The sequence below is a fragment of the Antennarius striatus genome, chromosome 16, assembly GCF_040054535.1.
Source record: "Antennarius striatus isolate MH-2024 chromosome 16, ASM4005453v1, whole genome shotgun sequence".
Taxonomy (NCBI): Eukaryota; Metazoa; Chordata; class Actinopteri; order Lophiiformes; family Antennariidae; genus Antennarius; species Antennarius striatus.
Window position 1 is genome coordinate 13,586,149 of NC_090791.1, and position 24,801 is coordinate 13,610,949.

Below are 24,801 nucleotides of genomic sequence, written 5' to 3' on the forward strand. Positions count from 1 at the left end.
TTTTTTTTTTTTGGATTGAAAAATTAAAAACTTTTGGGGTTTTCACTTAAATATGTTAATTAACAATAACAATTTGTCTTTATTTCATCAATGATTAGTACTTACAGTACTTTCAGTACTTTCTGCACTATAAGGCACACTTAAAAGCCTAAAATTTTCTCATAATCCCCTAGTGCGCCTTATAATCCGGTGCGCTTTATATATGGATTAACATTAATATTAGTATTGGTTAAAAACAAGTTCACTGAAAAAAGCCGGCAGTCTGGCCGCCAGTCATGCCGCACTCCGCCACCAGGGGCACCCTCACAAGGTATTCTGGCCTTCACCCCCTATCAACGGTAGTCAAGGGGCGTCCGCCACGATAACGTAGCAAAACCTAAGGAACTTTCAACAATTCTATTAATAAAGTTTGACTGACTGACTGACTTTGCAGGTCAAGAGATAAAGTGTGATAGTTTCAGTTTAATTTTTAATCAGAATCACAAATAAATTCTAGACTGATTTACTGTAGGAATAATATGGATAATTTTCTACCATCTAGAAAACTGAGTTTACTTTGCTTAAACTTTCACAATCTAGGTAGCTTTCAGTACATGTGGAAAAAAGGACTTGTAGGATTCAATTAAGATCAACAAAGGAACGGGAGACTAGATTTTATACACCTGTGGCTATGGAATACCTGAACACCTCAATTCAATGATAGCTGAGCAAATACTTTTGACAATTGGGTATATTTCAAATCTATATTTTATTTTTGGGTCCTATGTTTTTTTTTCAAAGAAATTACTTAAGTTCTCTTATTTTAGTTGCTGAATGTTCGGTCTTTTCTTTTCTCTTTTAGTTTGAACAACTCAAGTAGTCATACAGGATACTGCATTAATGCGACATCAGCATTACTAAATAGACAAAATCAGAATGGTATTCACTCGTCAGCTGACGGCAATACAGAAGTTTAACATGTAAAAATAAATAAGTAATATAAAAGTTATTGATCGTCTTGTTAATTCTTGAACAGGTGAGTTCCATTGCGGGTTGTGCTCAGGTTGTCATGCCCTCTGTATCTGTTTGATCACAGGATTGATGTGTGGGTTTCACGCGCCTGAAATTCGACAGCTTCCACTCCTGACTCCCTCACTCATTATCTTCCTTCTACTGGGACCCGGCTCAGACTACCACACCTCCCCAGATTGTAGACTCTGTCCATGCGATTCTGTATTGACCAACACCAGTCGTCCTTCTGTCTTGGAATCCATTGAGCCAGTCAAGTCTGTTTGGCCTCTCACCTTAAGTTTCATCTCACTCTGTGTATTGTGGAAATAAACAAATAGCTCATACCAATTTAATGATATGCTATTTATTGCAAACAATCATCTTATAGAGTTTTGATGATACCCTATTGATTATAAACAAATAGCATGTCACGTTTCAATGACATCCTATTGAGCCAGATAACCTTAACCAACATCAATGTTAGGTTGGTAAGTAGTTAATAAGCATAAGCTAGTTGTTAGCTCAGTTTTCTGGCTTTGAAAAACAGACATATGATACTAACCTTAACAGACTCATTACTGTCTGATCAAACTTTGAGTGGACTAATGTGACAAGTTGCCCTTGTTCTTATTCTTGGTCATCAGCAGAAGAGGTAGTTTTATATTTAGTGTCAGAAGCATTCATATCCACCTGAACAGTCATGGTCGCTATATTACTATTGAAATTTAACAGAGTTATGTAGGAAACCAGACACTTAAAACATTAACAGAACATCACCAAAACATCACGTTTTAATATTAACAGTAACATTCCTATGAGCCTTTGCACTCCTACCTCAGAAATGTCTCCGCCTCGAGTGACCTCTTCTTTACCAGATGAAACTTTGAACCTATGCCCCTTCGTTACTAGGCAACCATAAGCCAGTGTTTCACATTCTGGTGAAATACTGGTTAATGTCTGACTGAATTGTTTTGTAGGGTGGCCCTGCACATTTTTAAATAAATCTGATATGTATTAGAGCATATCTCTGATTCTATGTGTTGTCGAATCATAATGTTGTTGTCATTGGAAATGTAAAAATGTCCTCTTTTGTTTTGATGGGAACTGATATCTTTTTCACCGTAGCCAGCTGGGATAGACTCCAGGTGAGCCATGGCCCGCAAGGCAGATAAGAGGATGGATGGATGGATGGATGAATGGATGGATGAATGGATGGATGGATGGATGGATGGATGGATGGATGGATGGTGAGTATTATTAAAATTAAGAACAAATTCAGGGAATCACCCTGGAAACAGGAACAATTAACCAAATGCTGTTTTACCTTATTTGATGTTCACTGAAGGGTGTCTATCCAAGTTATATGATCCCAGAACAGTGAAGGGATTCAAGCAGTGACCTTTGCAGCTAGCCTTTAGAACAGCAATTAGGCAAAACAACACAAGACGACTCACGATATGTTAACTTTATTGAAATTATTTGAATCAATAAAAATCATTAAAAAAATGACTCAAACATCTAAAAATACCAAAAATACAATTAAAATACAACTCAAAGTAGCAGTGTGAGGAAAGCAACTGAAGAACTTGAATGGACAGAGTTACTGCAGCGAGAGTATGTAATCTAATTAATGCATCACATTTTTGTGTAAGGTATAAAGTATCACTGTATGTTATAATTTATATGATATTGACTACTTGAGATTCGATAATCAGATGTGACAGTTATCTTGCAGCGGATGATAGCAGTGACTGATCGCCAGTCTTTTTCAAACTCTGCTAATGGCAATAAGCTCTTGAGGTGAAGGAGCTAGGGCGAAGCCCCCCACCAATGTCATATCCAGGTCATCCTTTGTAACACCAAGTGGGGGAACAAAACGGAAGTGCTGAAGGAGGGAGGTGAAGAAGAGGAATATCTCCATTTGTGCCAAACTCTCGCCTATGCAAGCCCTTGCACCTGAAACAAATCCAGGAGTGTCATATTTTTAAGTTGCTTCCTTAAAATCCTACATAATAACAAGATCATAATTACCTGCAGAGAATGGTAGGAAAGCATCTCTCTTCCTAAAATTCCCTTCCTTATCTAGAAAATGGGCTGGATGAAAAGTGTGGGGCTTTTCCCATTCTTCTTCATCATGAAGTGAAGACGACAGCAGAACGAGCACTGGAGTAGCCTACAATATGAGGATAATGATTACACACACTTTTTTGGCTCTACATTTACTAAAGACTGCATGTAAAGGTATTAACTGCATTAAATCTGATGGAAACATGAAAAAAAGAATATGTAAATTATAATATTGCAGCCTCAACAGGTTGCAGTATTATACGTGCAACACAATGAAACTTTCAGTGAAAATACAAAACCAAATTTTCAATAACACATACTGTATGAATCTTAATACGTGAGATGAACTACCCTGGTTGAATTTTGTTCTAGACACACTGGACATACTCTCAGACCTTGTTAGTGCATAAAAGCTGGGCTCCAGGTTTATATGCTGGGCTCCTACTCCACAGTACAGCATTGAATATCCATTCATTCATTCATTCATTCATTCATTCATTCATTCATTCATTCATTCATTCATTCATTCATTCATTCATTCATTCATTCATATTCATTCATTCATTCATTCATTTATTTCCCCGACCGCTTCATCTTCTTACGCGGGTCACGGGGGAGTTGAGCCTACCCCAGCTGGCATAGGGCGTGAAGTGGGGCAAACCCCGGACATGACAACTGTGCTCCGCAGAGCAGCATTGAATAGTATTTTGAATAGTATTTGTTAAACCTTTTTGATGAAGTATCCCTGGAAGGTGACGTCTCTGGAGGTTTGATGGGACAACACTGGGACAACACTGGCCACTCTCTGTATTTCATGAATGACAGCATCAGTGTAGGGCAGGTTCTTCCTGTCCTGTGCGAGGATCTGTCGGCATCCTACCACCCTGCTCAACTCCTCCTGAACCTTGTCTTTGAGATGAGACATCAGAGAGTCACATTAACATTAGAATGCATTGAGTGAAAGTTCAGAATTGATTGAAATCAGGTACTGAATTTCATAAAAGCAATCTGTTTTAGATATAACACACAAAAATATTTTTGTATCATTTGAAAAGAAACTGTCGATGGTTTTGCCCTAAAGTCTGAACAATTTATACATCATTCTAACACACACAACATAAGCCGCTGTCCGTTAGCAGTAGTAATAGTACCAATAATAATAGTAGTACTAGTAATAATAGTAACAACTATTTGCATCACAGTAGAAGAGAAGAAATACTGTAGTTGAAAGGATGTAGAGCACAATAACACTTGTGACAATTGAGGAACAACAAATAAGACAAATACACCCAGAGATCTAATAGCCTGTACAGTATATGCTGGTCCCCTCAGATCCCTTCAAAAAAATCTTGAGATGAGCAGATAAATGACACTGATGCAGAGACTATATAGTACAAAACAAAGTTTGCCATTTCAGGCATGACAACAACATTAGATTAACAATTCCTGTAGAATATAATCAAAGTTCGAATACCAGTACTATGTAGTGTAATTTGCTAACTGGTTTGACCAGTGCCTATGTCGACTAAAAAAGTCTTTCATCAATAAGAGCTTCATGAAATCGTTCTCATGATAGCTGTTGATGATTCTTACCTTGTATTTCTGAGTACTTGGCCATAAGTAGCAAACCATATTTGATAGTAGTTGATGAAGTTTCTGTCCCAGCAGTAAACATGTTAACAACTGTCACCAACAGGTTATCTTCATGATAGTGAGAATTCATAACCCCAGATGTCTTAAGAGGATTGAAAGAATGAATATTAGTATCAGTAACACAAAATTATTTTGAAAAGAATCAAGTTTCAAATTTCATTATATTAAATGTGGGGTGAGGACTGTAGCTTTGAATGGTGTGCACTCTTTTACTCTGTAACAATTCACACAGTTATAAATAATTGTGAAATATTCAGGTGGATCCTCTGACAATTTAGATTTTTCATCTATCACTGTGACCCTTTGTGCTTTAATTGAAGTTGTGTGAATCTGAGTCACATCTTTTTAGACTTGTACCATGTAGGATTACTTCTGAGGATAAAACTTTTCTTTCTGCCAAAATGCCCTTGACCAACACACTTTTTATCAATCATCAATAATTAGAAGGGATCCCAAAGTCAAATTGCATTTCAGTGAAATGAAGATTTACACAACAGTGTAAAAAAGAACTATTGGCTCTGCCTCTTTACAGAAGGTTAAAGACTTGGAACTCTATCAGTTCCACAGCTGAAGATACCTCTAGGGGAGAAACGAAAAATCTTCAAAGTTTTAAAGGAAATTTGATTGCTTTGTTTTTTTCTACTTCTTGGGATTACAATGACCTGATTGATGAGATGCTATTCAAACTTAAAAACAGTTAGTTATGCCATATCCACCTCATGTTTTTTCTTTTGGACCAGAAAGGAGTCCACAAGTCCTCTACAACTCTGCGGATTGAGGGTGTCCTGTAAACGCTGGATTAGCTCTTTCATCTCTCTCCTGTTGACAAATGCACCCTTCATCAGCTCCTTCCGGGCTTGAAACCAACCGAACAGTCTTGGAAAGAGGTTATATAACTGTTGAACAATAATTCTGTTAATTACAGGTTAGCTACTACACCAAAAATTTCACTACATATATGTGATACGTGATTATTTTATGTGACAATATACTTTCACATGTAACATTGGGAAATTAACTTATTATTCAGCATATTACTTCAGAGAATATGTAAAGTAAACCCTAACCCTTTCTATGTGTAAACTCTGAAATGAATCTCATGACTCCTCAAGTCAATTCAGTTAACATTGTTTTTATATATCTTTTATACCTTTTGGTGGGGGGTTTGAGCTCTAGTCATACTGACTGCAACTAGAGCTCATTGTTTTTATATTTGTTGATCATTACAGAAGGACATTGTGGATCACCTGTATTAAAGGAGAACCAAGGAGTTCAGTGTTCTTCCTAGCTCGAGCCACCATGGATATGAACACAGCGTCATCATATTCAAATCTGGTTCCATAGACTATAGAGCAGATGATATTACAGACAGCGTGGCTTAGTGGCTTGATAGTGTCAAAGGCTTTGCCTAAAAAATAGAAAGTTCAGTGAATTAACTCGATGAGTTGCTCACTAGTAAAACATTTATCTCATCAGTTTCAAGCAAATGCATTTTCTTCACTTGTAGATTTGTATTGATGACTTTGTTTTTGGATTTATTTTTTACTAAAAATAAAACATTTGCTACTAAAAATTGGTTACCGTCTTTAGCTTTAATGACATCAATTAGGTGTTGACACTCCTCTATGATTTTATTTTCAGATTCCTTTCTGCCCATTCCAAAGTCTTTCAGGTTCATCAGTGCAAAATTCCTCATTTCTCTCCATGAGTCTCCATTGGCAAATATAATTCCTGAAGATCACATCGTTTGTTTGTATTTTAAAGAAATTGCTGATAAGTATTAAAAGAAAAATATGTAGAAAGACATATAGCTCCTTACCATGTGTTAAGTTCAGGTCATTGACGATTGGGGAAACATTTCTCTCCGAAAATGCACTGTGGTTAACCAGAGCCTTCCTTATCGTCTTGTATCCTGCCAAAACAACCATTTTTTGTGGACCAAAATGGACTTTAAACACTGTTCCATACGTCTTTGAGAGCTGAAATAGATAATGAATATTAATGATAACAATAAAATTCATTATACTGTACGTATTTCCCCTTATTAACTTACTTCATGCAGTGCTTTGTGGGGCGTCTTCAGATGTAGCAAATTGCCAAACAGAGGCAATGGTCTGGGTCCTGGAGGTTCTTTTCGTTGACGATCAAATCTGGGAAAAATTATGAATAGGGCAAGAAAGATCCCAACAATGCTGAGTAGAGTGGTTGTATTGGGGAATTGCAGAAGTTGATCAATGACTGCCATTCTAAGACGACGCAGACAATAGTCACCCCTTTTATTAAAAGGAAATCTGAAAGCACAGCAAAAAATATTTCCAAAATGTATTACAGCAGGCAATATTAAGCTTCAGAAAAATGATGGGACTTGAGGAAGGCAGAAAGACGTGTGACAGAAGAAGAACTTTATAATCCCCAGACAGACAGAAACACACAAACAGACACACACACACACACACACACACACACACACAGCTGCAGATTCCAGAGTTCACGCTGACTGGGTGGAGACTTGCCAGGAACAACAGTCAATTTTGTGAAAATATGTCTGTGGGGTCAAAAAACAAACTCTTCATATGGTCTAGTGACTGTTATCTTGATGTACAAATTTGACATGCATAATATAGGAGGTTTGCTGTTTAAGGAGTATTGGACATCCAAGACAAGAGACAAGAGGCAAGAGAATTCTAGTGAGAATGTATGGTATTCTCCAATGTTATTTGAACTCAGCAAACTAATGTCACCTAGTGATGGCTGAAATACCTCTCTCTGGCTCATCATTTGGGGCTCCAAGTTTCTTAACATCTAAAAGCTGAGAGCACAATACATTATAACATTGAAAGGGATGTAATACAAACAGATCAGGACTTTAAAGAACACCATAAAGGAGGGGGAGAGAGAGCACCACCTTAAACATATGTTGTGTGTTACCATTAAAACTTACGATAAGGCATAATACCTGTATAGTCTGTAGCTTGGAGATATTTCTGTTAATCATTTATTTGCTTGCAAGGAAGAATTTAAACAAGAACATTTGGATTTTGAAGGAGTCCGTAGCCTATTCAGTGTGTATGAAGTTTCTTATAATCCTAGATTCCTATATTCCGTCTCCACCAGCAGGTGATGTTATCTGGCAAACAATACCTTCACTGTCAGTTTTCTGGTAGTACAGTATTATTTTATACTTTCTAGATTATTTTTCTCAAACTTCTAATGGTCATTTAGAGTATCAGTGTCCACTAAAAATACCCTTTTAATCACTTGAAACCCTGTTTTATAAATAGCAAATAGTACATATAAACCCAAGAACATTGACCTTAGTAATGCAAGTTTGTGTAAGTACAAGTTTGGTTTTACCATTACAAGCTACTGAGCTTGTAATGGAATATTTTTCATAGAAAAATATTCCTAACATCAGCATTAACAAAGGAATACACATAATTGATCGCAATTATGGCAGCACAGTGGCGCAAGGGCAACGTTGTTGCCACACAGCAGGGCGGTTCCAGGTTTGCGGCCCACTCCGTGTGGAGTTTGTATGTTTTCCCCCTGCCTGCATGGGTTCACTCCACGTTCTCCGGCTTCGTCCCACCTTAAAAAAACATGCGCTTCAGGTCAATTGGCCGGTCCCAAATTGATCATAGGTATGAGTGTGTGCATGAGTGTTTGTCTGCGTCTCTGTGTGGCTCCACGCTGCACTGGTGTCACGCCTGGAGTGTCCCCTGTCTCACGTCCTAGCCAGCTGGCATAGGCTCAAGCTCCCCGCGACAGCGAATGAAGCGGTTGGGAAAATGGATGGATGGATGGATTTACTGTAATTATTTTTGGTTGTAAGTCTTCCAATTTTTTTGAAAGAGAATTTAAACATTGACTTAACTTTTACCTGATAATTCAACTGTATCATCCAATGCTTTATTAGCTAAAATCCACGGATAATTAAAGGGTTAATTGTTGTCAAATATACAGCATGCACCACCAAGAAGTTTTCCCTCGGGCCTCCTCGTTTGACAAGAGACTAGCATTGCTAACTGCTTCCATTCTAGTTTTTTTCATTCTATTTTTTCTGTCCTTGAAAGAAACCTTGAATATACGTACAGTAACTTCTCATCTGTTACTGTAACATGATGCATCTCTTTATGCCCTGCAAAATATATTTAATTATCTAAGAATGGATGGAAAATGCTAGCCTTACTGTGCATTTTTTTTACCTTAAGCATATAGTAAAGATGAAGTAGTCACTATGCTCAAATGCCAACAGACCTGTCTGACAACTTTTATCTCACCGCAACTTAAAAATTTTCACTTACTATCACAGAATGTGTTAATTCTCACATGTTTTTGAGGTCAGACTACATCGAAGAAACTTCTATGTACCTGTTCCTGAGATTAGTGCGAGACGGCAGAGGACGACTCCTCAACGCAATCAGCAGAACAACAAGCTTTCTTTTACTTGACTGTCTTTCTTTTATGTGTTTTTTTGTTTTGGCATGTTATTGCTCATTACTGCCTTCTCAGGTCTAGGATTGAATTGCACCTTAAATGAGACATCCTAAATAATCAAATCCTACTAATTAGAATTAATGTACTTTTCATATTTGACATAAATGGGTCCTAGCTGTCTGTTAACCAACTGCAACACTACCCTTGATGATGGTTGCGCTATGAGAAACTCATGAGCTCCTAAAACAAAAAAAGTTATTTATATCAGTGTATAAATATATACATATATATACATATATATATAAATATATATTATATTAGCAGGTACCTGTGGAAATTCCATGATAAACAATAATATCAGACTTCATACCAAACATATGAAAACATGTATTGGTATTATAAACCAAGCGCACCCAACGTAGTCAAAAATCAACGTGGTGATTTAACAACTTTGTGTTGGCAAATCATGGATTGCGCTGGGCGGGCATTGCGAAGCCGTGGATAAATGTTAGCAAGCTAACTAGAGAAAGAAAGTTAACTAATGGTGAGATTAGGACAGGAGCTAACGTTAAAGGGAAAGGCACCTGTCAAAAGATTAAGTGGAAAACATTTTTTAGAGAAGTGATAGTTCTGTTGGCTGACTACAGGAACAGAACTGTGTGTAGTTACTTAAAGACCGTTTTTGTCAGATGCCTGAGGAGCATTTTGGATACTACATCGATTGTCCCATTCCAAACGGAAACCATAGCTGGACAGACTGTTCGTGCTAGCCAGCTAGTTTCACTCAGAATACGTTGTCCTTTTCAGTGTCATTCCTGCTATTTCGACTCTCTGCTCAAAAACATGAAAAATTTTGGAATAGTTATGACACTCTAAAATTATGTTAACTGGGAAGTCCATCTATAGTTATTTCTTCTCCTAACATAGCAGATGCCTTACGACATATTGTTCACTTGCTTCCTTCAGGCAGATGTGCCGTGATTGGTTGGGCGCTTGATTGACAGGTAGTTAGTGGAGCTGGTGACAGTGTGACAGCGTGAGACTTTTCAAGTGAGCTTACTCAAATATATAGGTGAAGATTGAAAGTCATCATAAGGAAGCGTCCGTGCGTGCCTCGCGTCCCGCCCGCAGTCAGTTGGGATAGGCTCCAGCGACCCCCATGGCCCGCAAAGTGGAAGGACTCTAGAGGAGAATGCCTTCTCGCGGCCCAACTGCTACAATTTCTCTATGCCACCTTATTTGCATATTTTATCACCCTTCCATGCTACCATTAATAGTTAGGTAGATTTAATATTTGTTTGTGTTAAGACCGGAGGCTAATCCGGGTTTTATTTAAGGCCTCATAAAAATTGCAATTACCTCTTTTAGAGTTTGATATCTTACTTAAGAATACTTGACGAACATGTTGACAGACGACAATAATTCTGCCTCCATTTTAACATGGTTAGCACCTTGATTGTTCCTGGACGCGTTCTTCCAATTTTTATTTTTTAAAGAACAGGTAACCCCGATTTTTCTTTTTCTGTTTTTCTGCAAGTGTCAACACTGCTGAATGTATCCTGCGTCTGCCGCTTTATCTGTTACCACCCTTTGACTTAATACATTGCCTCTCATTAAATGTGCGTTTTGATCCCGGGTGAGAATCAGGATGCAGTACTTCTATATTTCCGACAGCCTTGAATGCACCTTTGCTGAAAACTCCTCCATCCACTTCGCGCACGCGAGGCACGATGCTGTCGTCATCAGTACATACAGGAAGTCATGATCAACTGTTTGGACAACGGGAAGCAGAGCGGAGGTTTTTTTGAAGAAAAATGCTAAACACTAACAACAAATGAGTTATAAGAAGCCGCGGGCCGTCTGTCAAAATTCTGACATTTACGGTGAGTGCGGAGCGAAACAGTCTGAAAGCGAAACTATTGAGGTTGTCGCAGTTATTGTTGATAGCATCTGTACAGTATTTACCTCTGCTGCCAGCAGGACAGGGTCATGAGCAAATTGCTTGTTTTAACAAGATGACTAATGACAGATGACTAATCGTTATTTTGTTCATCGTCGACGCTGGAATGCTTCAGGACAACTTTTAGACCTCTTGACTTAAGAGAACTGGAACTACGTGATGAAATGTCACTCGCGGATTCACTAAGCTGACAGTGTATTTTAATTTGATAAAACCACAGAAATCAGGGCCACAGTGAAGCTCTGTACACCTGTTTAGGTGGTCCCTTGATGTGCACGAGTTAAGGAATCTTCCTCAGAGAAATAAGTGGACTTTATAAAGGCTTCACTTGAGCCGTCTTCCGCAAATGTCAACTATTATGAAGTGATGACATCTTACTAGTGTATCCGCGCCAATTTGACACTGGTAAAGAGTTTATATGAGAGCAGATCTAAATAACATCCTACCTAAACTGTAACTTATGCAGTGTCACATGCCTGCTTTTATAAGAGTTATTCCTATGTTCCTGATTTTGTGGGTTTTATATACTTCTGTCTCTAATCTAAGGGGATTGGAATGATATGATGTCACCTTAGATTTTGTGGTTATTTAACGGAAATTATTCACTTATTCTCCTGTACTAAATTGTAAGGGTTGTTTTTGACAAAAGATATTAAAACAGATATCTAACAGGGTGATGTAGATGAAAGTGAAAATACAATTTTAGATTTATGTGACACAGTCAAGTGTTTCACACTGTCACCTTGAAAGAATGTTTTTGGTCATGTAGTTCTGAATGTTATTATTTTAAATGCTCCACCCCTATGATGGAATTTTAGGTTGCATTGTTTAAAGAGTTAAAGCACTGTGTAAGACCTGTTAATTTAGTGAAGTTGCTTTTCTGGCAGATCCAGTGAATTACATTCTTGACAATTCAACAACCTTTATGAATCTGGAATGCAGTTGTGTTTTCACACAGTCTGAAGTCCTTTTGCTTCCTTGTTGATAGACAAATTGCTCTGCAGTTACATAATCAGGCTGATCCCTGGCCTCAGTCCTGTAAGATTTTGTCCACAAATACGAATGTTCTGTAGGATAAAGGTTTGAGTAGTTTTCTAGGTTGCAGTTATTTTTCTAAAGCCTGAACGTTCAAAAGCCATTGTGATGAGGGATCCTTCATGAAAATCCTGCAAGATTGTCCTTTTGAACTGCCTTTAATCCTTAACTAGTCTTCAGTTAGTTAACGTTCACAAACAGCATAAGAGACCTTGGTTACGTTGCACTGAAAATAGTTTGTAAGCAGAAAGAATGCATATCTCAGGAGCGGCTGTGGAGTTAAATTCCATGTTACAAGTTCAGCCTCCTGGCAAATGGAGAAAAAGGGGTAAGGAAGCCTGATTGTTTCTTTGGTGAAATCAGAGTCTGATTGATTTTAAAAAGCAGCGTTGTAAGTTCATCGTCTTGTTTTTGGGTGAGGGTAGTGTTCATCGTCATTGCCCTAATGTTGCTTCCATAATGACCCACTGTTTGTCATTGGGGCCCTCTTATGAAAGAGGCTTTCAGTTCTTGCAGCCGTGTTCAGGCCATAGAGTGAGACGCTGCTCAGGTCGAGGTTAGAGCTACCTGGAATTTAGTCTGGAGTAGACAGCAAACAGTTAACTCTCTGTAGAGCATAGCGGTGATCCTTCAAGCCTTGTGAAACGCAAATGGATAAGGTCACATTAGTTTATTGGTTAGTATAGGAATACAGCTATCCCGGTTTATTGCAACATCCATTGTGCCAAACTTTCATAGTTGTGTTCACAATTTTTTATGTGGAAACAACAGTCTGGATATCAATTTTATTCATTATAATGTAAGAAAAAGTAAAAATCAAGAAATTTTTTTGACATTTCTGCATAAAAATTCTTCATAATACTTAAAAAATTGATCATCTGACTGATTTAATTATTTGAAATAATGCCACAAAGACAATATGACTTTTAAAATGAATTAGGTTGTAACATTTCATTGTATATTAATGTATCAATTTTCTGTTGTCGACATAATGAAAAGAAACATATCACAATTTTTTTCCAAATGTCAAAAATGCTGATGAAGAAGTGCAGCGAATGAAGACAGATGCTGGAAATGACATTGTAAAAATGTCTTTAACAATCCAACTTGTTTGTCACTCATTAACATCCAATAATTCACTGGAGTGTCCATGTCTAGAGAATATAGTGTGTGGCTGAGACAGTTGATGTGTGATGTGGACTGGCTGCTGATTGATTTCTGGATTTACCTGTTCACTGTTGTCACTTAAATGTTACAAAAAGGACTCCTCCCATCTTCCACGTTGTCAGGCTGGCAACTCCCTCAAAACTAAAGCCTCACTACTTCCTGCTTGTTTAATGTTTAACCTGTCATCATTCACTTGTGTGGGCTCTAATCAGAAATGTTTCACACCTAGGATGAAAGCACTGATTACCTTTGGGACTGAAGATTCGATGAGTACGTTAGCAGGATCAGATCGAGCATTTTTGTCTGTTGGATGCTGTTACGTTGGGTCAGAGTAATCTTAGCTTGCATTGCTTAAGGATTTTTTTTGCAAAATGATAGCTTGCTCTTTTCTTAGGTCAAAGCCACTCCTTATTCGTTCAGTGTTGTTATCCATTTTGCTATTTCATTTTTGTTTGGCTCTAATTTGTGTTGTACATCACTTTCTCTCTCTCGCTGTTCCTTCAGGTCAACCCAGGACGACGACCTCCATGCCTGCTTCCACAGGCTTCAGTCAAGTGGACCAGAATGAGCCAATAAACAATCTGCAGATCTCTGTTGGAAGCCTTCCTCTGTTGGCCTCCATGGCCAAAACCATTGACCCTCGTTTTCGCCTAAAGTGGAAACCCATTGTGGCAATGGCCATGGTCCTGGGAGTTCTACTTTTGTTTTTTCTGCAGTTGAACTTGGGCATGCGATCCTCCTCTTATGGTTCATATGGCTGGCGAGACAGTCACAGCAACACCCACCAGCGAGACAGTCAATACAATGACACCTACCCTCTCAGTCGGCCAGAAAACACGCCGCTGGGCATTCGTTATCGTATTGGGGTCATCGCCGACCTGGACACAAACTCTCACAGTGCTAACAAAAAGTTGTGGTACAGTTACATGCATCAGGGACACCTATTAGTGTCCCAAAGTGGCGACAGGGTAGCAGTTGAATGGGATAAAGAGAAGGTGGTGTTGGAAGGCCATCTGTCAGAGAAAGGCAGAGGTATGGAGCTGTCAGAGCTCGTAGTGTTTAATGGGAAGCTCTACAGCGTTGATGACAGAACAGGCATCGTTTACCACATCATGGGAAAGAAGGTTGTGCCTTGGGTCATCTTACCTGACGGCGATGGGAATGTGGCCAAAGGTGAGCAAACCAGTCTCAAATATGCAATAAGTCAATATTTGTTTTGTATTTCCATTGTATGCTGCTTGATGCTGCTCTGTATTTTGGATGGGAATATTTGAATATTTTTCTGACTGCTGTCTTTAATATGTATCATAAGATTTTAAGATTAAGATTAAACCCCCTCCTATGTTTTCTCATGTAAATATCCCATGAAACATCTGACCCAAGTTTTCCTCTGAGGCCTTTTTACATTTCACATTTCAAAGAGGAGATGTCTGTGGACTTACTAAAAATCTGACATCAAAACACTGATCCAATCAGAGTCAGTACATCACAAACTGCTTACTAGATCACTGCCTAATTTGTTAATACGTAATATATAAATTCACTGTCTTCAGTTGTCCTGTAAAGCACTTTCCTGCTTTCTCTTCATAGGGTTCAAAGCAGAGTGGCTGGCAGTGAAGGACAAGCAGCTGTATGTGGGAGGTTTAGGAAAAGAATGGACCACCACTGAAGGGGCTTTTGTCAACAACAACCCAGAGTGGGTGAAAGTGGTGGGCTTCAGGGGGGATGTACAGCACAAAAACTGGGTTCCCCATTACAATGCAATGAAGTTTGCTGCTGGAATAGAGAGTCCAGGTTTGGATTTCATTTTGATCTCGCTCACGATTGCTTCTTTTCTTTCTTTGATCACATTCACTCATTTTCATCTGATGTTTCACAGGGTATCTTATCCACGAGTCAGCAGCGTGGAGCGACATCCTGCAGCGCTGGTTTTTCCTCCCTCGCCGAGCCAGCCTTGAGCGATATGAGGAGAAGGCAGATGAGCGCCGTGCAACAAACTTGGTCCTTAGCTGCTCATCAGATTTCAGAGACATTATTGTTAGTCGAGTAGGTCCTCTTCACCCTACTCATGGTTTCTCATCTTTCAAGTTTGTCCCTAACACAGACAATCAGATCATTTTGGCGCTCAAGTCAGAAGAAGATGCTGGACAGATTGCTACCTACATTATGGCATTCACACTGGACGGACGCATCCTTTTACCAGAAACCAAGATCGGGGATGTGAAATATGAAGGCTTGGAGTTCATATAGACTCTTGATGCCGTTGTGCTTTTATTTGTTTACAGTTCAGTTGCTGTTGAAGTAGCTGTACTCACTGTTTACTCTTTGACACTGTAAGAGACATGACTCCAATATTGTGGGGATTCTATTCATTATAAATAGAATAACTATTTGAGATTATAAAATATAGTCCTATTTGAGGTTTTTGAAAGTGCTAATGAGAATATACAAGAGGACAAAAAAATTGGTCTGAAGATGAACACGTTTTTTTCTATCATCCACAAATGAAGACTTAGTCCTAGAATGTGTGTTTGTATCCACACGCAACTTTGCCTACCAAACTGGACTAATATAAAACAAATGTGAGAATGTTGCAAATATTTACAGGTGCAGATAATGGATTGAATAGATTATAAAATGAATGGATAGATTTTTCTACAGATTTTAGTCTTAACTTCACCAATCTGAGCATTTACTTTTGGAAATCTTCCTGTGTTTATCATTTCTGATGTGCATGAATGTACAACAATGGCATCCACCTTTAGCCTGACCAGAATGTGTTCCAGTAGCTCTTTTCAACCTTATTCATTTACAGGCAACTGCACTGAGTGTATTACTCAAAAAATGTTCTAATCAAGGGGTGAAGATCTTTTCTGTCTTTGTGAAAGAAAATATGTCCCATTGAAACAAAAGCATATACATGAGTTATCCACCAAATGAAATGCGCACATCGACAAAATTGATGACACACCTCTGGATGAAAAATCCACAATGATCCCTGAAATAACTTGAAACTGACAAAAGTAATAAAACATTTACTGAAATTTATCCAATGAAAATCAGACATTGCTTTTCATTATGGTTCAACAGAATAATTTTTAAAAAGTACAAGTTAAAATCTTTAAGAGTTTTTAAAATCAAATTACCGATAGTTTCTCACGTTGAATACTGCACTTAGGCCTCGTAGATGTGGCCTCTATGTGCCGCTATTCTGCTCCATAGCTCATCTCACACGAGTTGACATCACACATCTTGAAAATCGACAGATTGAGTAACCGCATCTTCCCATTTGTATTTATTTTTATTGGAGATCACAAGTTCTGCTCCTGAGGTGGCACGGTGGCGCAATGGGTAGTGCTGTTGCTGCACAGCAAGGCGGTTCCCGGTTCGAGTCCCGCTGTGTATGGAGTTTGCATGTTCTCCCTGTGTCTGCGTGGGTTCTCTTCTGGTACGCATATGAGTTCCGCTCGGTAGTCAGTCTTCATCGGTTGACCTTTCCAATACTTGTAAAGACTTCTCTTGAAGGTGTTGATGTAGCTAATGTTACTACTTCATTGGGCAGACTGTTTCACACTCCCAACTACTCTGTGTGTGAAGCTATAATGAGTGTAAAGCTATATTTGTGTGTTTCTAGTCTGGTTCTTTTAATGTTTCAGCTTCAATGACCAGTGTCTCATTGGGATGCTCAATAGGACTTAGATCAGCGCTCAAAGAAAAATATTTCAGCTTAGTCTGAAGTTTTGCTCTGATTCCTGACACTGGGCTGCACATTTCTCTCCAGAATGCCTCAATAGTCTTTAAGACACTCTGTGCTAGATGAAGCCGAGCAGCCCCAGAACGTAACCGAGCCTCCTCCATGTTTCACAGTGTACTTTTTTTGGTATGTTTCATTTTTGCTTCTAAACAGAGCTGATATGCTTTGCGAAAAATCTCCTATTTTGTCTCATCTGTCCAAAGGACGTTGTTCCAGGGGCTTTTTGGCTTGTCAATATACATTATGGGAAATTTGAGTCTTGTTTTTTTATAATAGTTCAGTGTCGAACACACCATGTCATCAAACAGCACAGAAACTACGTGTCACTCTTTAAATATAGGAAGACAGACTGAATGCAACTTTAAAGACACCTGTGATGCTATTAGAGGACACAACTTAGTTTAAAACGTTGCTATGATCAAACTATTTTTGATTTTTTTAGGGGTTGCACCATTTTTGTCATTATTTTGCTTTTAAAAATAATTCAGTTGAACCACAATTCAAAAGCTTGTCTGATTTTTGTTGGTTAAGCTATTTCATTGCAGGTTCTTCTTTCATTAATTGAAGGACACTAATGATTTTGTTCATGTACATGCTGAACATGAATGAAACACACATTTAACAATCTAAAAATTAAGGGGATAAAAAGGAGCTTTTTAAGTGAAAATGATCAAATAGAAGTTAGAAATATTGTATATAAAGTATGAATATTTATTGTAGTTGTGATATGTTCATTTTTAAATTTATTTCACAAATAATTTGGAGTACTTTACTCAAACTACATTCATTGCAAATCTTATTTTTCAATTTTAGATAATGTAATATGGCCATTTTAATTTTTTTTTTTCACACGGTCTCCTTCCAAGGCTAAATGTTTCCCTCTGCAGCACTGTAGCTTGTCTTATGATGATTGTACAATGGACTGATTTATTAAAGTGTTTTATCTTAAAGTGTCCATTTACATGCACATATTGGGGGGTGTGGGGGATGGTATTCCCCCTTTGAGCCATGGTAAACAGCATCATCACTTACAAAACATGATTTGTCCAGCGGAACAACAAATGGACAATGGTGTCATGAAATTTCAATTGCTTTGTGTTCAGTGTTTTTGATGTAATGAGTAAAACCTAATTCTTATATTTGTCTTTCCACTTTTTGTGTCTGGTGTTCTGTGTTCAAAAACAGACAAGTTGCAATCAGATCTAGAACTGCTGTTTGGTGTTATGGATCCATGGCTTGAAATAAAGCCACACCTAGGCTAACTGAGCCGTATGTAAGATGTTAAACCTGATAAGGCCAGAAAGCATTTGGCATACAAAAGACACTGCATTTACCAGGTAACCCAGGTTATAATTTCCTGCCCTCAGACGATCCGCTTTCATCGCCTGAGATAGTGTCCCAGCTGCGACTCAATATCAATGTTTTTAGGGCTGATTTCCCCAAAAGAGGTGGAGTTGTGGCTGGCTACATACGTTAGGAAGAGATTTCAATTATCTGTTGACCACTGTTGCTCTCTGAATGTTTGACAAAACAATTTGAGTTTTTAGTCTTTGGGCTTGAAGTTTCCAAATCTCTCTTCTCAACTGTATTTGGCTGCTACAGAACCCCTTCAGCTGAAGGTTATGCAGTATCTTCAATAGTGCAACTTCTCTCAGAGTAGAGAGTGACAAATAAGTTAGATTGTTTTCCTTATTGTGTTGTTGGCACAAGTAGGGATACAAAAATACTTAAATCCATGATTTATTTCTTTTAAGAAAGAGTTGGTCTCTTTGCGGATTTTGAAGATTTCTGAATGTCTTTTATGAAAGTTTAAATAATATTGTTAACAAAATGCTGCATACAAGAGTTACAAAGTTAACCCCTTTATCCCACAGACTGTTTTTAGCTCCAAGAGTGATCCAGAATGTCTTGTTGAAAAATACCATGATGGGAGATCGAGATCAGGATGTGTATAGTCACCTGGGGCACTGTTGTGGCGCAGATGGTGGCTCAGATGGTGTGACGTCAGCTCCAATCCCCTGGAGTCAGCGCTGTAGTCAGTGGAGTAGGTACCTTCTCATTTCATTCTATCCCCACCAGAGGGCAGTACAGTTATTGAATTCTGCCAGGAGCACTGAATAAAGGTTTGACTACTGCCAAAAACAAATGAGAAAATGTACTACCTATCACTTTATTTCATAGCATCTGTACTTATTTGGATGAATGAAGTGAAATGTAATGGCTCAGAGGTACATCTGTCTACTTGGGATTTCAAAAGCTGACATCTGACTTCTCCCACAAAAAAGATGTTGGAGTAATTGGTGAAACATTCATTGCATCGCTAAGCACTTTAAAGTCTAAGGCTGTTCTTCATTGAATGTGTTACTCAGTTCATTTTAATTTGTTTGTGTTTCAGATGCAAGGATGACTGCTAATGATTCAACACATTCAATGGACCAGAGCATCAATCTGTCTGATGATATTGATCAAATCTATGAAAGAAAGGCTGCAACGTTATAATCTTAGTCTGGAGTCTGACTGGAAACAGGCAGGAAGATGAGAACCCAGAAATTGCTCAGACAACATTTGTTGATTTCAAAAACAAAACTCAAAATATAATATGATGGAGGAATTTTATAAGCATGTAAATAGAAAGACAAATCACTGCAAAAACATATTTGAAAAGCAAAAAATATGGACACACTCTGGTTCCTATTAGGTACATCTACACTCGCAAGATGGATGTTACCTTCTCCTCTGCCAATAAAGGGCTTCCAAGTTTAGACTGAAGCAGCTCATGGAGGACATAGGCCAGGTGTTTTCTAGAATCCTGCCAGAAGATGCATCATTCTACACTCAAGTGTTTTACAGATATGAGAGAGGGGACTTGGTCCTCCAGGAAAACTGTATTCAGTATCTGTCTTGTAACTCGCAGAATCCCCCCAGGTCCCTTGCTTGGATTTTCTTCTCCATTGAGCTTCTTGGCATCCTGCTATCCCGCTCCACTCCGGCGGTGCTAGATTAATATTTTCTGCTTCTGTGGAAACCTGAATCACAGAGAAGAGTAACAACCAGTTTCGAAAACTAAGTGGACCTGTTGAGTAACATCCATTTCCCAATGATCCCTGCTGGTAACCAGTTTAATATTCTATTCTTCAGTTAAAACCAAAGTTTGACAAAGACGATGATGATTACCCTTTAAATAGAATTCTACCAGCTCCTATTCCAGTCTTGTACAGCATTAGGAGTCATGGTGGTATGCTTTATATTTATCCCACTCGCTCTACAGCCATCCCAACCATATAATTTAAGACACCTTAATCTTTATGAATAACAAAACTCGATGGGAGGCAAATGTCTTCAAAATGCATCATATACTGTATGTTCAAGCTGTGGTCTGATGTACAAGTCCCTCCCTGTGGCACGCTTGGCTCAGCAAAACAGCTTCACACCGGCAGAGTAACGTTGCCTTTTATATTCAGCTGTTGGTGATGTCCCGGGTCACTATGATTGGGGTCCATAACACATTCTACCTCTGTCCTAATGACCAATACACCTTCTACTTCGTTGTGAGACCAGAGTTTTCCTGATCCAGTGACAGGGTCATTTGATTAATTTAAATTTCATTAAATAAATGCAATAATGTAAATCAAAAAATTTTGATATATATGTCTATATCTTTGGTTGGTTGGTTATCTTCAAAGTTTTAGAGCATGAAATGTATCATTACACCTGTTGTCTATATAACAAGACAACTACAGTATATTCACACAGGTCAAATTATTGAACATCTGATAAACATTTTATCTCAAATCAGATAAGATGCCGGGAGAAAATGGGTTTGTATTTACAGGATCAAGAAGAATTCCGTCCTTATGAGTCATGGAATCTTCCATAGGATTTCGTTACACCCGACTGTCTTTGCGTCTTCCCGCAATAGATGATAGTCACATTTTGACAACATGCAGACCTACATGCCTGGGCAAGTGGGAAGAAGAGCTTGTTAACACAAAGTGACTCATAGGTTTCGAAGAAGTGTGATCACCTGTGGCTGTATCTAACTATGACTATAACATAATAAAGGATGACTGAACAGTTGAATTACATGATCTGTTTTTTGTATTTCATGATGACTTCTCCACAAATACTCATTGCTCAATCAGAAACGGGTTTATTGTGTATGGAAAACAACACACACAGCATCAATACTATAACACATATAGTATATTACACACAATACCCCATCAAGTAGATCCCAACACTAACAAATAAAAGTATGTCTTGATTCTCCACTTGAAGAAAATAATGAATATACCAGAGAAGAGATGTTGTTCCACATTCTCATGGCCTCAATAGAAAAAAATGCAGTAACCTTTCAGCTTGAATTTAGATTATAGGACAGCCAGCAGCTTGATGTATACCTGGGAAAGAAAGAAAGATTTTTTTGATTTTTACAAAAACACTTTAATCACATTCAAACATTTTACAATTTTTCATTAGATGAAAGAACTAAAGTGGTTCAAAAACACTAAAAACCAATAAATGAAAGGAAATACAATTTAAAAATTAGTGCAGTATATCAGGAAGTTTGCAAAAGTGAGTTGATCATCAACTAAAGTGCATAGGACATTTTTGTGACACCAGATGTTCCTAAAGTTATTCAGGTCTTTTGTGATTTTATAGAAACCAAATTCTAGTTTTAAGCGACATCTGATGTTACAGCAAAAAACAGTAGCTGCTTCATGAACAGTATTGTTTTCAAGTCTCCTCTTCCTGGTCACATAAACTGCAAGTTTTGCCTCTCCAGAGATAAAATTTAAAAGCTGCCACTTTCTTTGATTCGATTTATTGTACCCAGCACCATAGATGAATTTCCTGATACTAACATTTTCACTGAACAGATTAAAAACATTCGTTAGAAGAGTGAAGAGCACAGCAAGTCTCCCATACTCACTAAAAGCATGAAAGACTGTCTCACAAAGGGGACAGAAAGGACACTGGCTGGACACAGCAGGGTTAAAAACAGAGATAAAAGCATTGGAACCAATGGCACCATGTAAAATCCTCCACTGGAGGTCGGCTGTTTAGAAACAAAGAAAGTAAAAAAGAAAGAAAGAAAGATTTGATTTTAAAATCATATTTATTCATGAAGTCGGTATTACAAGATAGTTACGTTAACAATATCTAAGAGAGATTCACTCAAACATGAATACACACTTTAAAAAACCCTGTCATATGAAATGCTGGCAAAATATACTTATTAAACCAAACAGTGACTGAACTTGAGTTCCTCATTTAACACGGAACATAAGACACCTTTGACACACCATAGGTTCGTAAAAGTGTCTAAAGAAAGAAAGAAAGAAACACACTTTATTACAGAAGAGTAGAGTAGAGTAGAACTTTATTGATCCCTTAAGGAGGTTCTGTCAGGAAAATTAACTATTATCCCTCTTGGGGAAATTATCTTTTCACTCTTACTGATGGAACGTGCATTTTACAGTATATGTTTGTACAGGCACCTGAAACAGACACACACACAAACACCAAGGGCCTGTAAGCATGCAATTAACACACAGTGGGATGCATAGTGATGGGCAGCGACTTCTGGGTGCATCCTGGTGGTGGAATTAGCAGATTTAATTTTTGAAATGTTGGAGGGGTTTTTATAATTTTGGTTTTTAAAAACATATAATAAGACTGTGAAATCAATCCTGATTTAGATTTGATGCCAGTGGAGGGAAGTCAGAATGGGACTCATATGGCCTCACTTTTGCAGGAGTTCCACAATGTTTTTCTGACCTATTTGTGGTCTTGTTATGGATGACTGACATCCCAGAGTATATTGAATTACAGCAATCTAAGTGAAAGAAAATAAATTCAATGTCCCAGCTTTGAAACGGAGAAATGTAATGTAAAATCTTGAATAATTTGATTGAGGTGAAGCACATTTCCAGAAAACTGAATGGGACCTAGAATGGCACCCTGTGGGATTCCACAGAACAGACTACTGCAGTTGGAGGAGAGGAAAGGTTGCTTATTTGATAGAATAACTTCTATTGCTGTGTTAGGAAATAAATGTTTAAGGCAATGCTATCAGTAACAACCCCATTAAAATGTCATGGTCTACTTTATGAGATCCTGCACAAAAGAATTAGAGATTGGACAGTCACTACATGGCAGATTTGAGTCAGTGTTGGACATTCCCGGGGATGCCAGACCACTGCATGCTTGCGGATGCTTGTGAAACATATTGAAGTAACTAAGTGACCCCTTGAGTCATGACTGATGTGTTTGGGTTGCCCCAGCATTGTGAATAGGTATGTAGTGATTTTTATGAACAATGATTTAAGTAATGATTTAACTTTTTACCTTTGAACTCAAGTTTTGTTCCCCAAATTTCCTAACTTCCCCTCATAATATGTAGTGATGACAAAGTATAGACACATTGAAATATGCTATTGAAAGGCATTACCCAAATTTCATGTGGCCTTTGGGGTCATATTGTATAACATGCAAACGCTCAAGCCATCATTGACGCATAGACAGCAAGGAAGTTGTATGTACGTATGTAAGAGGAAGGCAGGAGGTGAGGTGACAAGTTCATTTATGTAGGACGTTGTAGTTATGTCTTAACCCCTCTGTTGTGTTGTAACTTTTCTTTTGTGTCAGTCCCAGGTCATGATCAAAAATGAGTAGTCGATTCTGGCTGATTATGAATTCATAGTAATGCACAGTGTATAATATCACTTAAAGTTGTGTTTCATCTTTTATGAACTCAGGTTCTTATGGGCATTACAGGATTTTCATTTCCATTTGCCGGTATTGACCTGTAGTTGACCAGGACTAGTATAATTTTTCAAGAAAAACAAAAAATACTGTATTATGCATTTAATATTTTGCCTCAAACAAATGCTAATATTAAATGTATTGTGTCAAATTCTATAGAATTATATTGTATTGTGTATTTATCACTGACTACTTTAACCCAAAAACTTGTTTTGAAACTATTTTTCAAAGATTCATTCATCTTCTTATCCTTTTCTTCTACTGCTGTCGCGGGTTATAGGGTTGCTAGAGACTCTCCAGTGGACATACAGCGAGAGATGGGGAACACTCTGGCAATGAAGCCGGTGCACCGCGGAGCTTGCAACTATTAAAAGCTTAAATATTGAGACAAAATTGAGTTCTTTGTGTTAACAGTCAAAACTGACAATTTTTGTTTTGTTTAGTAAAGAGAAGACAACATCCAAATTTAAACATGGAAATTTAACCACATTACAAAAGTAATATTTGACCACATGCCAGATTATATCACTAAATAATCTTCACTGTTAATTGCCTGACTTCCGTCCTTTTCATCAGTATTGTTGTCAAAAAATTAAAGCTTTGTGCAAGATGTTCAGTATTTTTTTTGACCAACTTGCTGCCATTCACAAATTGGGGTCTTATCTATTAATTCTAATGACCAGTCGTATTTTTCATTTTTCATTTTGTATTTTTTTTTAAAGAGAGCAAATTCACCACAATATATTTAGTTGAAGTTACTAACCAAACCGCCAACCAAACAACCAACCAAACAACCAACCAAACAACCAACCACCACAGATGATAGCATAATGTCTGGCAGAAATTTTATAAAAAGATAAAAAAAATCATCCTCATTTTTAACCACAAATTAGCAACTTTAGAATGAATATCTGCATTTCATCAGCATCACAAAAATCTTTTGGTGAACACATGGTTGTTGAATTTGACA

At 37.9% G+C, this 24,801-nt stretch overlaps 2 protein-coding genes across 3 annotated transcripts; one reads left to right on the top strand and one right to left on the bottom strand.

Annotated features, from left to right (window-relative positions):
* Window positions 1-2,503: 2,503 nt before the first annotated feature.
* Window positions 2,504-7,117, bottom strand: LOC137609452 (cytochrome P450 2K1-like). The gene is made up of 9 exons (XM_068336477.1): window positions 6,764-7,117; window positions 6,530-6,689; window positions 6,292-6,441; window positions 5,958-6,118; window positions 5,427-5,606; window positions 4,651-4,792; window positions 3,785-3,966; window positions 3,022-3,163; window positions 2,504-2,946 (listed from the first exon to the last, which is right to left on the bottom strand). The coding sequence occupies exons 1-9, from the start codon at window positions 6,953-6,955 to the stop codon at window positions 2,759-2,761; spliced, it is 1,497 nt and encodes a 498-aa protein (XP_068192578.1). The 5' UTR covers window positions 6,956-7,117; the 3' UTR covers window positions 2,504-2,758.
* A 3,779-nt stretch (window positions 7,118-10,896) lies between these two features.
* cant1a (calcium activated nucleotidase 1a) lies at window positions 10,897-18,214 on the top strand. Of its 2 annotated transcripts, none has more exons than XM_068336479.1 (4): window positions 10,897-11,030; window positions 13,814-14,482; window positions 14,900-15,103; window positions 15,189-18,214. In XM_068336479.1, the coding sequence occupies exons 1-4, from the start codon at window positions 10,982-10,984 to the stop codon at window positions 15,557-15,559; spliced, it is 1,293 nt and encodes a 430-aa protein (XP_068192580.1). In that variant the 5' UTR covers window positions 10,897-10,981; the 3' UTR covers window positions 15,560-18,214. The 2 variants fall into 2 exon arrangements, with proteins under 2 accessions (XP_068192580.1, XP_068192579.1); XM_068336478.1 differs by lacking the exon at window positions 10,897-11,030 and adding an exon at window positions 13,250-13,579.
* The last annotated feature ends 6,587 nt before the right edge of the window (window positions 18,215-24,801 follow it).